Source organism: Schistosoma haematobium, chromosome 3 (assembly GCF_000699445.3).
Source record: "Schistosoma haematobium chromosome 3, whole genome shotgun sequence".
Taxonomy (NCBI): Eukaryota; Metazoa; Platyhelminthes; class Trematoda; order Strigeidida; family Schistosomatidae; genus Schistosoma; species Schistosoma haematobium.
The window spans coordinates 40,180,200-40,197,509 of NC_067198.1; the positions used below are offsets into that span (position 1 = coordinate 40,180,200).

Below are 17,310 nucleotides of genomic sequence, written 5' to 3' on the forward strand. Positions count from 1 at the left end.
AAACAAAATACAAACTCAAAGAAATCCACTTATGAATGACAGAACGAGATAAATCAGTTCACCTCATAAAAAACATGAAATAAACGTAATGTTATTAAAATACGCTAAATATCGATTCCTCAGAATGCACTGCTCACATTCCATCACATGTTCATTAAATACGAATTTATAATGAGTTTTACGAACAACTGAATTACAATAAATAAACGAATAAGTAAATATCAATGTACGACGTATAAATTTATTGATATAACTCGATGGTTTTCACTTCAAACTAACTATAATGAGAACAAATTTCATGTGTTTGTTATTAGCAATCGCTCTAGACTCTATACTATGTGTAACAGAAAGTAATAACCATGAAATCGATGAAAACGATTCGAGAAAAAATGAAACAATGGAAAGAAGAATGTCAGATTCAAATAAACACAATTCTGAGTTCAGTAGAACGGAAACGAGAGAAACTAAAAATAAACATTCTCAGGAAAACAGCAAAGACTCACGTTCAAGTTCAAGTGGTGATGTCGGATTCCAATCTTCACAACGAAAATTCCAACTGAAATACTCAAATCAAAAAAGAAGTGATATTTATACTACCGGTTACCAAACATTCCTCGGAAAACGTAGACGAGGCAGTAAATCACATGTGAAAACCATATTCAGAAAACGTTCTGGCTACGATCGCAATGGTCAAAAGAAACGAACTACCACATTCGAAAGTTATGGTGAGGCAGACAGTTTCGATAGAAAGAAAATACGTGATGTGTTCGATGTGAATGGATACATTTCGGAGGGTCGGAAGCGTAGTAAACTCGGTGGATACATCCAAGAAGAACAACATGCGTTTATGTCAGGTGGACATAAGTCGCAACTTTCTCGAAATGATAGGAAATCTAGTGAGGGTGGGAGTCACTTCGTAAATGAAAAACATGATCAAACGTCTAATAATCGTACTTTCGAAAACATTCAAAGGGAATCAAACAGTACCCAATTGCCACGTCGAAAATGAATTAAACAAATATCTTAAATTTACATGTCCACACGTTAATGAAGATTCCTTGTTCGAAATTAATACTCAATTTCCCATTACTGTTTCTTCGTGAATCACATCAAATTAAACTATATCAACCATGAATTAGTGACATAAACTGACAATGAATTCCATCCATCATCTGTTCACATCAACAATCAATATGATTTTGTTCTTACCAATCCCTCATTCTTTTCTTTCAAATCATTCTTCACAACCAATGTATGTTAGCTACATTAGGTTCACTCTCGTCATCATATTGATTCCTCGTCTACAAAATTCACTACTTTCATCTCCCTCATCACTGGAAGATGAAATCTCTTAAAAACCATTTGTATTCTTCTAAATCACATTTGCAAACTCTTATAATTCATTGTAACAGACCATGCATTGTAAGAACAGGTGGGTAAATGTATTTGAAAACAAAAGACACCACAAACATTTCCTTTCATTCACACCTATCAATCCAGACAAATTGCACCGTACATTTAATCTATTCACACGTGGATTATCAATCATGTTACAGGATGAACATGATAGTCGAAACAAGAAAATGATAGAATGATCGCGTTTTCGATGCACTTGTCTACGTATAAATTCTAATGATTTCATCCTCAATTGTCTTAGAAGATACGTACGGATGATTACACGTAGACAATTCATTGAAATCTGTTTAAAATACATTATATAAGGTAGTCATTTCAAACTGAATTTTGTTCGTATAGGACGTAGTATTATAATGAATGTCTAATCCGTACACGACTATTTGAATTTCGGTTCCAACATATCAAATGCATTCGGTTTCAAACTGAACCAGAACATGTCTTCGGTACTTAGTAATTCTCTTCCATCCTTTCACATTTACTTTCACAAATAATTCAAGTATCACACCACTGTTGATTACAATGAGTTTAATTCATCTATCCACTTCACATCCATCACATGAAATGCCTTGATAATCGATTCGCAATGAAATATCTTTAACAAGTGAAATCTTCCGACATTCGGTTACCAATTCATTATTCAAGATAAAGTGTGATTACTCTAAAGATATGATATGGATAAGATTGACTCGGAGATCAAATGCATCTAGTTATTATCGATAGGTCTTGCTGATTACATCAGTATTCAACATAAACCAAATGACAACCATTTCACAATAAGTTGATCACCGTGTAGTGAACAATATCTCGTATTTCATGTCCTTCATAATGCTGATCGATAGAAATGAAAATGTCAAGTCACTTAGACTACTCTTAACCACATTCCAGTTTGATCTATAGAATTCGATCAGCTCATGAAAGACAAGAGATAAACGGTATTGGTCACTACCGAATGATCAAGCATTCGTAAATACACCTCAGTTCTACAATATGTCATTGTGGGCACAAAGGAAAAATGATCGAGAATGAGTTCTATCTTTGACAAAATCAAGTATGTGAAATTCCGTTAGTGTTATTCAGTATTCACTGCTAGATTTCGATCTGTCAAGAAAACTGACTTCCACATGATAGACACCAAAGTTATGAAAATATGGAAGATAATGCACTAAAGTACGATCTAAAACGTTGAGTAATCTTGATGAACCTATCTTTTTAATAGATAAATCACATCACGGAAAATTTCGAGATCGACTGTGATGTTAGTGAGAAATTTAAAACGGACACCATAAGTATACTCCAATGTATGTAATTTATTACTTTAAAGAGAGCATGAACAAAGGTTGGCTCAGAATAATATCAATTCATTTTATTTCGTTAGGTTCTCATCAACTGCTTACAACCTAAATTATTTGAAATTTAAAGTTATTATAGATATTGACATACTTATACTTATACATAACAGGGCGATGAAGGATGAATATATGTAACATGACGTAGCAAAGATTTAGTTAGAGTTAATGAGGTCATAAAATTTTGTTTCGAATGTGTAGAGTTTGTGAGGGAAGGTTCCAGAACATTGAAATAGTGATTAGAAATCATGGAATTAAAACACATAAGATTATTATTTCAATGAAGCAACTGAAAATAGATTAATGTGAATTGAAATCGGTCAGTTATGATGTAATTATAAAATTCAGAAAGAGTTGGAATGACGTAATAAATAAAGGGTGGGGTAATGTTACCAGGGCAAAGAAAGATTTATTACTGTTTCTTTTGGTATACAAAGATCTAGTTTTAAACGTTTGATTGCTATCGCTTCGGTAAATTTCAAAAGGTTTGAATTTGATCGTTTGTTGATCACCTTGAAGGACTTCAGTATATCGACTTCGTGTCCTGTATCGAGGAGATGTTTTGTGATAGCGCTGCTAAATGCTTTTAGTCCGTCTGATCTCAAACCCTTCGGAATATGTACTTTGGATCGGACGTAGGCTCTCCTTTCTGTTCTACCAATGTAACTGCTTTGGCAGATACATGTAAATTTGTATACACAGTTGGTGGTATCATGAAAGGGATACCTGTCGACCTTTGATTGTGTCAAAGAACATTTCGTTTAGGACAGGACAATCAATTTAGCTGCAGGATATGTTTTTGTCAATGCAGTTTTTAGTTTCATATTGATTGACCCTGTGACATTATCGCCTTTGAATTTGAGTTGAATAAAAACAGGTTTTTTATTTACTGTAGTTTCTCTAGGCATTTTATCTTTACAAGCAAAGATAGATAGTGGCTAGCAGTGGAATACAGGACGCGCTTTTCGTCCTGTTTGGGACTCGTCAGCTGGATGTACCTGCATCTCATAGTTGGTGCTCACTCTGGGACCCGAACTCAGCACCGTTCGCTTCAAACGCCATCGCGTTATCCACTTACCTACTGAGTCCTGATAGCCACTTGCTTGTGCAATGGGGTGAAGTTTAATTCACTTGATACTGTTTTACTTGAATCTTCCCATTGATGTTTTAAGACTGAAATTGATCAGTCTCTTGTTGGCATATGTGCATACTGTGCGTATGCCTCGATATTGCCTTAATTTACAAGCCTCATAACTTCCTCTTCTAGTGGATCGGCAGTACGTATTCTTTTTGTTCTGTGAAACAGTGTTTTGACAAGTGCCTTTTTACAATTGATTAGACAAAAACTGTTGAAATTGAGATAAATCCCATTCCATGTGTCTTTCTTATAAACTGAGCGTCGAACTGTGCCATCCTTTCTTCGTTTCATCGCTATATCGAGAAAATGGAACTTGTTTTCTTTTTCATGTTCCATAGTGAAATGAATATTTGGATGAGCTTCATTGAAAAATTTAAGCAGATTTGCTGCATGTTGTTGTTTGATACATACGATGAAGGTGTCATCAACATACCTCGAATAATATATCATTTCATCAATCGCTCCTTTGAGTTTGGTTTTTTCGAGGTTAGCCATGAAAATGTCTGCTAGGACAGTGCCTAACGGACTTCCCATTGCTACACCATCGGTTTGTCGGTATATAGTATTGTTGAATTTGAACTGAACATTTTTTTTACACAAGAGTAATAGTCGTTTGAATTCCATTGCTGGTAGAGGTAGAATATCAGGATGCTGACAAATTATGTCTATGGTTTCAAGAAGTGGTATTTTTGTAAACAATGATGTCACATCAAAAGAAACCATAAACTTGCCAGCGATAATTATGTGACTCATGCTATCAGCAAATACAAATGAATCCTTCAGTGTATAAGTGGTTAATCGTTGACGAAGTGGTTCTAAAACAGTTACATTAGTAGAACAGAAAGGAGAGCCTACGTCCGATTCAAAGTACATATTCCGAAGGGTTTGAGATCAGACGGACTAAAAGCATTTAGCAGCGCTATCACAAAACATCTCCTCGATACAGGACACGAAGTCGATATACTGAAGTCCTTCAAGGTGATCAACAAACGATCAAATTCAAACCTTTTGAAATTTGCCGAAGCGATAGCAATCAAACGTTTAAAACTAGATCTTTGTATACCAAAAGAAACAGTAATAAATCAAATGAGTAATCATTCGTAAATGCACTTCAGTCCTACAGAATGTCAGTGGAGGCACGGATAGCTCAATAATATGATGCTTGACTGTGAAACGGGGTCATAGAAAACCGAATCCGTCAGTAAACTTTAGTTCACCTAATTTTATGAAAGATTTTCCAGTCGAAGTTTTTCGACCATCATCTTTCTAACCTTTTTCTTTTACTCAGAACAGACTATCTCCTAATTCATTTTGTCGACTATTTTCTGTTTGTGATAAAAGCTGTCATCAAAAATGTTAATTCTCTAAGCAAATAAAGAAAGCACATATTCTACCTTGACTGTATACTTTCCAGAAACATCACAAATACCTATCTGTCTTACTTGACCAATCAACTCTATCATGATTATATTTCATTTGTCAATATTATATTAAGCATATATACCTCATTCCATCATAGGTTTCCAGCTTATATATCCAATTCCTTCATAGGTTTTCAGTCATTATGTGGTTATAGAATTGTGATCTCGAGATAGTTTCAATTTTTACTCACCACTATCAATAAATTTTACTAGTTAGATAATGACAATTTAAACAGTAAATTATTATTTGGCTCATGTTTTCCGTACTTTTTCGAAACTTATAAAAATGTGTTCAGGCTAGATGTTGGAGTGATTGTGACTGCCTATATTTACTTAATATATTGTATTAGATGAATTGAAACACATATTTCCAAAATTCATTGATATGTATTGATGTTTGTCAGTAGCATTCAAGTTGGAGTAACTATAGTTTATTATTTTTAAAACTCATCTACCAACCTAGTATATCATGGGTGAACTAGATCACGGATGAGAAAACCAAGCTGTCGGTAATCCGATCAGTATTATCTGATATCAGAAACTTTTAAATCAACAATATAGGGGTAGAAATTTGAAAACGTTTCAGTTGATTAAGACAGATAGCTGTTAGCATCTGAAATCCGAATCACTCAATTGATCCAACATAATGCTACATAATTTTGAGCCATTGGATTTCACTTAATATTAGATCGAGGCAAAATTTACTGATCACCTAGACCTTTAATATTTGTGTATTCTGACAAATATAGTGTTACGACACATCAATTTTCAATTCACCACCAAGTAATGTAACATTCCCATCAACGCATTGGGTATAAATATAATAGAAATCTTTCAGATTTAAGAAAATTACATCACGTTTCTTTTAACGAAATGATAGGCAGATTTATTTCTTAATAAATATTAATAGACACACAAACTAGTTTGAGATCTCTCTTCAAGATCAAGTGATGGGAATGCATTTTAATGTGATGTCTCTTTAATGAACTCAATGAAATCCCTGTACAATACACCTAACATAAATAACTAACTAACTCAATATCGAACCATCTGTATGTAGTTCACTTCACCAAAAACCGAAATCAAACATCAAATTTCAGCTACTTTACGTTTATTTAAATAAAAAATATCGGTGAAAAGACAATTCATGGATGAGTCAATAGGATTTAAGGTATTAAGTCTTGAATTTTTACGCAAAATTCAATCGTCTATATGGTTGAACAGCATTTTGTCATTATGGGTGATGTCACTTCGTGGAGAAAACCGCAAATCTAATTAATAACCTCATTTTCCAACTCTGAATCCTAATCCTATTTCCTCATACTAATCCATAACCTTGTTTCGACCCTAATAAATGATTGAATTTTCTTAAAGTCATTACGACATCATTGAAACGTCGTCAATAAATTATAGTCTCATCGAATAATTTTCAATATATCTGTCACACTACTTCTCTCGGAATTTATTTTACATTTGTTTCAATTGCTTTGAGCAAATGAATTTATACAAAAAGATTTTTTATTTAATAAGTGGCCATTTAGGAATCTCCATTTCACTTGCCTTGTTAAAGTTTTGACAATTGTTCTCTTATTTCACATTTTCATTCAATAAAGTCTACTTAGTTTAACCATCAAGTTCTATAAATGTAACATAGTTTACGGTTAAATTGAAGAAACCAGCATATTCATCAACTGAATATTAACATTTCATTAAGCTGATTTGTCTATATACTTATTGGATCTCATTTTTGAACATCATGTCTGAGTTACCGCTTCAATTATTCAGCAAAATAAATATACATTGTACGAAGAAACAGAGGAGAAAAACGAATGAATAACTATGATATCATATTCAAGGTGATAGACCTATTTTGTCATGCAGATCAATCATAAACCATATTTAAACATAAGTGAACGCAATAATATGTATATATTTTGTTACACCCTAATAGGTAGAAAATTTGATTTCTTATATTTCAGGACTTAATATAAGTCACTTTTTCAGAGTAAATACATAACCGAAATAAAATGAACATAAGTTTAAATAGTGCAAAAGAAACAAAGTGGAATATTTTGCGTACATTAAAAATCATTATAGATCTGAATATGTAAATGTCAAGTTATGTTTGATCAAGTTGAATTAGTATGATATGTCATTGTATTAATTTGTGTGTCAGAAGGTGGTAATGAAAAATTCAAACATTTTTGGTACCCGCATATATGCTCTATCTTAATATCTAAGAAGCATACTGAAGCCACTTCAACATAGCTTCATTAATGTTGTACAGGATTCATAAGAATTAGAATCAAATATCTCGTTATTATCCATCAACGATAACGAAACAATGGTAAACAATGATGTTGTAGCTTTATGCACTAGTATTCCAATTGATAAATGCATAGACTTCGTGAATGATTTACTAGAGAATGAAAATACTCTATCTAGCAGATGTCCATTAAGCATTAGTTCAATCATGAAATCGCTCAAACTGTTCTTGAATTCAACAATATTCATTTTCACAGGGACTTTCAATAAACAAACAAAAGGAGTAGCCTTGGGATCTCCAGTATCGCCGATTGTTGCCAATTTATTTATGTCTCCAATTGAGTCTTATATTTTTGCCAGTAACAACAGACTATGCATCTGTCGCAGATATGTACATAACACATTTTTCATTATTTAAAAAACCCTTTTGGAGATTTCTTTAAACACAAACACATTCTCGCAAAACATCAAATTCACTTTCACAAAGGAAGATCAACATAGTAAACTACCATTCTTCAAGTGTTTAGTTAAACGAAATTCTAGTGGAAGTCTAAATCTAAATTATTCCCCTAGTGCACATTCTGTACTTAATACTGATACATCACCTATAGGAACTAGTGCAGTTTTTGAGCAGAAACGTAGACCAGTAATTAGTGTTCCATGAAAACTTACAGTTGCTGAACAAAGTTATTCACAAACTCAGTGAGAAGCATTAGCTGATTTTTGGACTGCTAAACGACTTCATAAATATTTATTCGAAAAACTTCACTATTGTTACTAATCTTGAAGCTTTAAAGTTTATTTATCATTCTGAAAAATCCTTAGCACGTATCTCAGCTGCCATGGTTCAACGATGGAGTACAGCTCTGAGTGCCAATAACCATACGATTAAGTCAAGAAGTCTCAAACAAATTCAACATGTTGACCACATTTCTTGACACGCATTGCAAGATAAACCTGTCAATATTGCAGATGGTTTATTAGTGCAAACTTTAGCGACGAGACGTTCAGATCTCACACGAGAAACTCGTCGACACTTTGGATGTATATTTAGTGATATTCGAAAATTTTGGAATGCTAATCTGAAACGTAGATTTTCCATCTATTTTTCAAAGCGGGATAAGTTATCCACCAATCCGGATGGTGTTTTCTGTTTAAATGATCGTGTTGTTATTCCTCCTTTATTATGTAAATCTGTTCTTGAAGGTCTTCATAATGGATATTTTAGCGTTGAGGAAATGAAATCCTTGTCAAGGTTTACATATCGATGACCGGAGATAAATGCAGATATATGTCGTAGAGCAAACAATTGTGGAGGATTTTAAGTCGTTTGCCAATATCGTCTGTTACCCGCCAGAGAATTTATTTAGACTATCGTAGTTCATTTCCCAACAAATAACTTGAACATTTTTCTCCATTAATTCTCTTTCCAAGGATGCTGAGGCTCTTTTCAAAACTTTGAAATCCAAGCATTATGAAGGATTTTAGTCGGGAGATGGTCCCTATGGTATTAGTGACCGATTATGGCTCTCATTTCACTGCGGATACAGTCATTACCTAGTTGGATGGTATAGGACGTAGACATCTGTTCACTGCTTCCAGGTGTTATATGTAAAGCTTAGATTCTGTCCTGATCACTCGGACGCTAGAACAATCCCAAATAGCAACTGAGAAGACAGAAGATTGAAGAAAGTGCTCGTTGGGCAAGAATCAAAATGTACAGAAAATCATGAGTATTTTCTAAATATTAGTGTCTGTTGAACTAATATTATAATTCAACCAATCCGCAAAGAGGCATGTTATGTTACTGATCAATAGTAGCATACCGCGTTGTTATTCTAGAAAGCTTCATTACGTTCTGATTGGGTGGAACTCTTCGCCTCTTCTATTACTTCTGAAGACTCCGTCATAGTTCACGGATGCCGTCTAAACATCAGGCTTCCTTGTTCTAATGATCAAGAAAAAACGTTTGTCAGGACATTAAAAACCGCTGCTAATTCCACTGTGCCTCAACATCTGATGAACTAAAGAAGAGGGGTGGACATATTTCTACTGTAATATAGAAATGCCTAACATTCCGTAGTGAAGAAGACACAATCAAAGCCATCAAAAGGAAGGATTTCCCGTTTGAATATGAGGTTTTTTGAATCTGCAGAAGTTACATATCATGGTGGAAAGGATCTTCAATCATCCGAAAAGATTGTGGTGAAGAATATTGGAAAATTTATGGTTCGAATTCTAGATACCAATGATTTAAGTACACACAACTAACATTTCGATCAAATACAATCCCCGGAACCAGGTGAGTCTGTTCCAATTCCGCTGTTAATTCTAATACTAATGGGTATACTCTAGATCATACAGAATTTACATCCAATACACAGTCGGATAAACATACAATGAACCTAAAGAGAAGTACGATTGATTACAGAAATTTAAATTCCACTTCAAACTGTTGCGGTAGCGGTAATTGTACTAATTGACGATTCCTTTGTACTTGATTGCACACTTATCACGAGTCCAAAATATTATACGTTCACTTGTGTTCATCTGGTTCCAATTGCTTTAAATCGCATTATTTTGGAATTCCTAGTAAGCACATTAATTCGAATACTTCTAATCATCCCACAAAGGTAACTTTGGTAATGTAGTTATTAGTTCGTCCATAAAGAGCTTTCATAAGTATTTTATTGTTTACGTTAATCAGTGTAGACGCTGACCATCTGCAGCAGCTTCTCTGTTTTTCATTACATATTTTCTACAGAATTTCATAGATCAGACACCATGTGACAATTGAGTCAACTATGCCCTCCAGTTCTCTTCTTAGCTTATTGTGACCTTTAATAGACATACTTCTGATATTTCTGTCCTTGTAATTCTTCACGTATACATTTTCTGTATATGTGTATCTGTACACTAATTATATTATTCATTCCCTTTCTCCACACTGGTAACATTTTGAGTTAACGAGCGAAAATTCAAGGTTTATTAGTCGCTTTTTAATGTGAATGCCTACTAATAACGTAACTTGCGAAATGAATTTACTCAGTAGTATTTCATACTTCTGCTTTTGGATTCGACGTTGTACAAACATGATATATCAATGATCAACAATGAAATGAAATATAAAATGAGTAAACATGAAACAGAACCCAGACACAGTTACTAAAATCATTTATTGTACATAAAAATTAAGAAAACTGTATATTTCAATTCTCCGAAAATTTCAAATACATCGTGAAGTGTAATAAAAATACGCTGAATATCGATTCCTCAGAATGCACTGCTCACATTCCATCACATGTTCATTAAATACGAATTTATGATCAGTTTTTACGAACAACTGAATTACAATAAATAAACGAATGAGTAAATATCAATGTACGACGTATCGAAATGAAGGATAAATTTATTCATAAAGCTCAATGATTTTCAATACAAACTAATTATAATTAGAACAGATTTCATGTGTTTGTTATTTGCAATTATTCTATACTCACTTCTATGTGTAAAAGTTAACAGTCAAGGAAAAATAGTTAATCGCACGTCCGAAATACGTGAATTTCGAAACTCAAAACAGGATAATGACCACAGGGAAATGGTTACAAGAGATAACACAACTAAACATTCTCGGGAAAAAAATGAAGATTCACATTCAAGTACAAGTGGCGATTTCGGATTCCAATCTTCACAACGAAAATTCCAACTGAAATACTCAAATCGAAAAAGAAGTGATATTTATACTACCGGTTACCAAACATTCCTCGGAAAACGTAGACGAGGCAGTAAATCACATGTGAAAACCATATTCAGAAAACGTTCTGGCTACGATCGCAATGGTCAAAAGAAACGAACTACCACATTCGAAAGTTATGGTGAGGCAGACAGTTTCGATAGAAAGAAAATACGTGATGTGTTCGATGTGAATGGATATATTTCGGAGGGTCGGAAGCGTAGTAAACTCGGTGGATACATCCAAGAAGAACAACATGCGTTTATGTCAGGTGGACATAAGTCGCAAGCTTCTCGAAACAGTAGGAAATCTAGTGAGGACGGAAGTCACACTGAAAGTGACACTCGTGATCAAAGTTCTACTGCTCAACATCTTGAAGGAATTCATAGGTTTGCAAAGAGTACCCCACCGTGACGTCGAAAATGAATTAAACAAATATCTTAAATTTACATGTCCACACGTTAATGAAGATTCCTTGTTCGAAATTAATACTCAATTTCCCATTACTGTTTCTTCGTGAATCACATCAAATTAAACTATATCAACCATGAATTAGTGACATAAACTGACAATGAATTCCATCCATCATCTGTTCACATCAACAATCAATATGATTTTGTTCCTACCAATCCCTCATTCTTTTCTTTCAAATCATTCTTCACAACCAATGTATGTTAGCTACATTAGGTTCACTCTCGTCATCATATTGATTCCTCGTCTACAAAATTCACTACTTTCATCTCCCTCATCACTGGAAGATGAAATCTCTTAAAAACCATTTGTATTCTTCTAAATCACATTTGCAAACTCTTATAATTCATTGTAACAGACCATGCATTGTAAGAACAGGTGGGTAAATGTATTTGAAAACAAAAGACACCACAAACATTTCCTTTCATTCACACCTATCAATCCAGACAAATTGCACCGTACATTTAATCTATTCACACGTGGATTATCAATCATGTTACAGGATGAACATGATAGTCGAAACAAGAAAATGATAGAATGATCGCGTTTTCGATGCACTTGTCTACGTATAAATTCTAATGATTTCATCCTCAATTGTCTTAGAAGATACGTACGGATGATTACACGTAGACAATTCATTGAAATCTGTTTAAAATACATTATATAAGGTAGTCATTTCAAACTGAATTTTGTTCGTATAGGACGTAGTATTATAATGAATGTCTAATCCGTACACGACTATTTGAATTTCGGTTCCAACATATCAAATGCATTCGGTTTCAAACTGAACCAGAACATGTCTTCGGTACTTAGTAATTCTCTTCCATCCTTTCACATTTACTTTCACAAATAATTCAAGTATCACACCACTGTTGATTACAATGAGTTTAATTCATCTATCCACTTCACATCCATCACATGAAATGCCTTGATAATCGATTCGCAATGAAATATCTTTAACAAGTGAAATCTTCCGACATTTGGTTTTCAATTCATTATTCAAGATAAAGTGTGATTACTCTAAAGATATGATATGGATAAGATTGACTCGGAGATCAAATGCATCTAGTTATTATCGATAGGTCTTGCTGATTACATCAGTATTCAACATAAACCAAATGACAACCATTTCACAATAAGTTGATCACCGTGTAGTGAACAATATCTCGTATTTCATGTCCTTCATAATGCTGATCGATAGAAATGAAAATGTCAAGTCACTTAGACTACTCTTAACCACATTCCAGTTTGATCTATAGAATTCGATCAGCTCATGAAAGACAAAAGATAAACGGTATTGGTCACTACCGAATGATCAAGCATTCGTAAATACACCTCATTCCTACAGAATGTCAGTGAAGGCACGGATAGCTCAATGATATGGTGTTTGACAGTGAAACGAGGTGATAGAAAACCGAATTCGTCAGTGCAATTTAGTTCACCTAATTTTATAAAAGAGTTTTCAGTCAACGTTTTTAGACTACCATGTTACTAACCTTTTTGTTTTCCTCAGAACACACTATCACCTAATCCATGTTATCACATACGTAAACTATCATCATAGTAACGGAAAGATTATCTAGGTAATATATTTGTGCTGAAACAGTAGTTGTATATTTGGAATATATACTCAATTTCTCACGCTTTTCAAATTTTGCGAATCAGTATTATCATTTTGTCATTAAAATAACGTCCTGCAACAATTCCAAAAGCTTTAGTTCACACACGTAGTATATCGCTTTATCCCACATTGTTGAAATTAAAGAAGGAACGAATTGAGCGAAGAAATTTCTTTTCAATTAGTTTTTCATCATGGCTCTACACTAATATATATACGTTTTACAATAATAATATAATACTCATCGAGTGGATACGTTACGTAATAATTACATAATGACATTTAAATTAACATTGATTAATTGGAAGAAAGAGGATTATTAATATTCAAAGTGATCAAGAAGTTGCTACGTTGCGTAATGTAAGAAACAAAGAAGGAACAGAAATTTAACGGATGGTCAATAGGATGGTGTGGAGATATGTCTGACAAGCTTATTTTGTAAATAGTTTTTAATATTATTGGTATTTATTTTGTCAATTTTTCACCGCATGTACACTTATCATTAAATGATTGTACCTGTTGTTTTAGTAAATGACCTTGAAGACTTTTTTAGTTGTGATACGACATAGCGTGACATATCGTTGCTGGTTAACAAATACACTGCTTCCCTCACATTCCTCGTTCTATTTTCATTCGAGATTGAGTTAACTGAGATCTAAAACAAATATTATTTACATTCATAGACTGTGAGAGCGAATATACCATACCTTACTTTGGATTACACCACTGGGTAGTTCATCGATACGTTTGGAATTACCAAGCATCTATAATTGTGGATTTATTGTACCAGATTCAAGCCGAACACGCATCATTTTGGGTGAACTTAAGTGAAGTTCCATTTTTATTGTATTTGTAACATTTAACTGATATATATTAATATTACTATTGCTTTTTATTAACTTTGTTGATGCTTTTAGTGTTTATATATCGGATGATGTTCAGTAATGCGATGACGGACTTACCGAATTGTACGCCCAATATAACTGGCTCCACAGGAGCAGTTAAAACGATAGATACACATAGATTTGGCGAATTCAGGCAGTCTGTCTTTGTTGGCTGTTCTTATTTTGGGATAGTTGTAGAAAATGGCATTTAATCTGGCAGTATTAAATGTTTTTTGTACGGCTCTTCTTAGTTTCTGAGTCAAGATTCCTTCAACGGTGTCATTTATGAATTGTAGTTTTATGAATAGTACCTTCTTATGGACGGTGGGTATCTTTGTCCTTGTTTTCTTCTCCATCATATGTTTGTCGATGAATTTCATGGGATGCCCATTCATACTAAGTAGGTTTCGAATATTATTCAATTCTTCTTCAATAGTGTCTTCAGAGCAAATCATTCTAGCCCGATGTGTCAGGATCTTTATCAAGTTCCTTTTGTATCTGATTGGAACTGCACTATGGAAATGAGTGTATTGTCCTGATGCAGACTTTCTGTGTACCCATCATTTTAAAGTTCCGTCTGCTCTTCTTTTTAGTCGGACATCTAGAAATGATATGCTGTCGTTCTGTTCATCTTCTGATGTAAAATTAATTGATGGAGCCGTACAGAACATTTAATGCTGCCAGATTAAATGCCATTTTCTACAACTATCCCAAAATAAGAACAGCCAACAAAGACAGACTGCCTGAATTCGCCAAATCTATGTGTATCTATCGTTTCAACTGCTCCTGTGGAGCCAGTTATATTGAGCGTACAATTCGGTAAGTCCGTCATCTCATTACTGAACATCATCCGTCGTGGTTAAACAAAGGACAGGTAAAAGTGATTAAAAGTTCTATTCTCTCACTTGGTTGACACAGGTCATCAAGTCGAATTGAATAAAGCTTTTAAGGTTATCTACAATATCCCATCTAATTTGCCACATGGTTTACGAGTGCGCGTCTTGCACATTGCGGAAGCCATCGCAATCCATGTTCACAAACCTGACCTTTGCATTCAAAAGAGATTCGTTCAACCACTTTCTCTGCCCTGGCCATCAGTTTAAGATTTCCCTCAAAAAAAAAACTACTTTTCATACTTCTTCCATTTCTTTTTTTAAAATCTTTGTAATTTTATTTCTGTTACTTTTGAACTTAATAACTTCTCAATATTCATCTCTTAATTCTTACGTAACTACCATTGTGGTGGACCAGACGATATATAAACACTAAAAGCATCAACAAAGTTAATAAAAAGCAATAGTAATATTAATATATATCAGTTAAATGTTACAAATACAATAAAAATGGAACTTCACTTAAGTTCACCCAAAATGATGCGTGTTCGGCTTGAATCTGGTACAATAAATCCACAATTATAGATGCTTGGTAATTCCAAACGTATCGATGAACTACCCAGTGGTGTAATCCAAAGTAAGGTATGGTATATTCGCTCTCACAGTCTATGAATGTAAATAATATTTGTTTTAGATCTCAGTTAACTCAATCTCGAATGAAAATAGAACGAGGAATGTGAGGGAAGCAGTGTATTTGTTAACCAGCAACGATATGTCACGCTATGTCGTATCACAACTAAAAAAGTCTTCAAGGTCATTTACTAAAACAACAGGTACAATCATTTAATGATAAATGTACATGCGGTGAGAAATTGACAAAATAAATACCAATAATATTAAAAACTATTTACAAAATAAGCTTGTCAGACATATCTCCACACCATCCTATTGACCATCCGTTAAATTTCTGTTCCTTCTTTGTTTCTTACATTACGCAACGTAGCAACTTCTTGATCACTTTGAATATTAATAATCCTCTTTCTTCCAATTAATCAATGTTAATTTAAATGTCATTATGTAATTATTACGTAACGTATCCACTCGATGAGTATTATATTATTATTGTAAAACGTATATATATTAGTGTAGAGCCATGATGAAAAACTAATTGAAAAGAAATTTCTTCGCTCAATTCGTTCCTTCTTTATTTACGAAATGGTAAAATGGGAATTTTCACTATTATGTTGGAATTATTTGATTCATTACTTGAAACGTGATTTTGATATCAGTACAATACAATCAAACGTCAATCTGTTTAGTGAATCGCTTTACAACCTAACTTTTTTCCTATGGTTATAGTTTGTCCTTAAATATATCAGGAAATTCATTCCACTGCACTTTCATGTTGTTTTTTAATTTCAATATTTTCTCGACTGTTTTCCGTTTGTGATAAAAGCTGTCATCAAAAATGTTAATTCTCTAAGCAAATAAAGAAAGCACATATTCTACCTTGACTGTATACTTTCCAGAAACATCACAAATACCTATCTGTCTTACTTGACCAATCAACTCTATCATGATTATATTTCATTTGTCAATATTATATTAAGCATATATACCTCATTCCATCATAGGTTTCCAGCTTATATATCCAATTCCTTCATAGGTTTTCAGTCATTATGTGGTTATAGAATTGTGATCTCGAGATAGTTTCAATTTTTACTCACCACTATCAATAAATTTTACTAGTTAGATAATGACAATTTAAACAGTAAATTATTATTTGGCTCATGTTTTCCGTACTTTTTCGAAACTTATAAAAATGTGTTCAGGCTAGATGTTGGAGTGATTGTGACTGCCTATATTTACTTAATATATTGTATTAGATGAATTGAAACACATATTTCCAAAATTCATTGATATGTATTGATGTTTGTTAGTAGCATTCAAGTTGGAGTAACTATAGTTTATTATTTTTAAAACTCATCTACCAACCTAGTATATCATGGGTGAACTAGATCACGGATGAGAAAACCAAGCTGTCGGTAATCCGATCAGTATTATCTGATATCAGAAACTTTTAAATCAACAATATAGGGGTAGAAATTTGAAAACGTTTCAGTTGATTAAGACAGATAGCTGTTAGCATCTGAAATCCGAATCACTCAATTGATCCAACATAATG

At 33.5% G+C, this 17,310-nt stretch overlaps 3 protein-coding genes across 3 annotated transcripts; all 3 read left to right on the plus strand.

Moving 5' to 3' along the window:
• Positions 1-283: 283 nt before the first annotated feature.
• Positions 284-1,736, plus strand: MS3_00005779 (uncharacterized protein; the record flags this gene model as incomplete). Its single annotated transcript, XM_012946925.3, has 1 exon — positions 284-1,736. One exon carries the CDS (start codon positions 284-286, stop codon positions 1,007-1,009), a length of 726 nt encoding a protein of 241 aa, XP_012802379.3. The 3' UTR covers positions 1,010-1,736.
• A 5,338-nt stretch (positions 1,737-7,074) lies between these two features.
• MS3_00000140 (uncharacterized protein) lies at positions 7,075-8,552 on the plus strand. Its single transcript, XM_051208026.1, has one exon. It carries the CDS (start codon positions 7,666-7,668, stop codon positions 8,002-8,004), a length of 339 nt encoding a protein of 112 aa, XP_051069874.1. The 5' UTR covers positions 7,075-7,665; the 3' UTR covers positions 8,005-8,552.
• A 1,741-nt stretch (positions 8,553-10,293) lies between these two features.
• On the plus strand, positions 10,294-17,080 carry MS3_00005780 (uncharacterized protein). The gene has a single exon (XM_051213861.1). The coding sequence runs from the start codon at positions 11,053-11,055 to the stop codon at positions 11,731-11,733; it is 681 nt and encodes a 226-aa protein (XP_051069875.1). The 5' UTR covers positions 10,294-11,052; the 3' UTR covers positions 11,734-17,080.
• The last annotated feature ends 230 nt before the right edge of the window (positions 17,081-17,310 follow it).

Coding starts and splice junctions, on each gene's coding strand:
- MS3_00000140 (XM_051208026.1), top strand. CDS start 7,666: ATGGTAAACAATGATGTTGTAGCTTTATGCACTAGTATTCCAATTGAT.
- MS3_00005780 (XM_051213861.1), top strand. CDS start 11,053: ATGTGTTTGTTATTTGCAATTATTCTATACTCACTTCTATGTGTAAAA.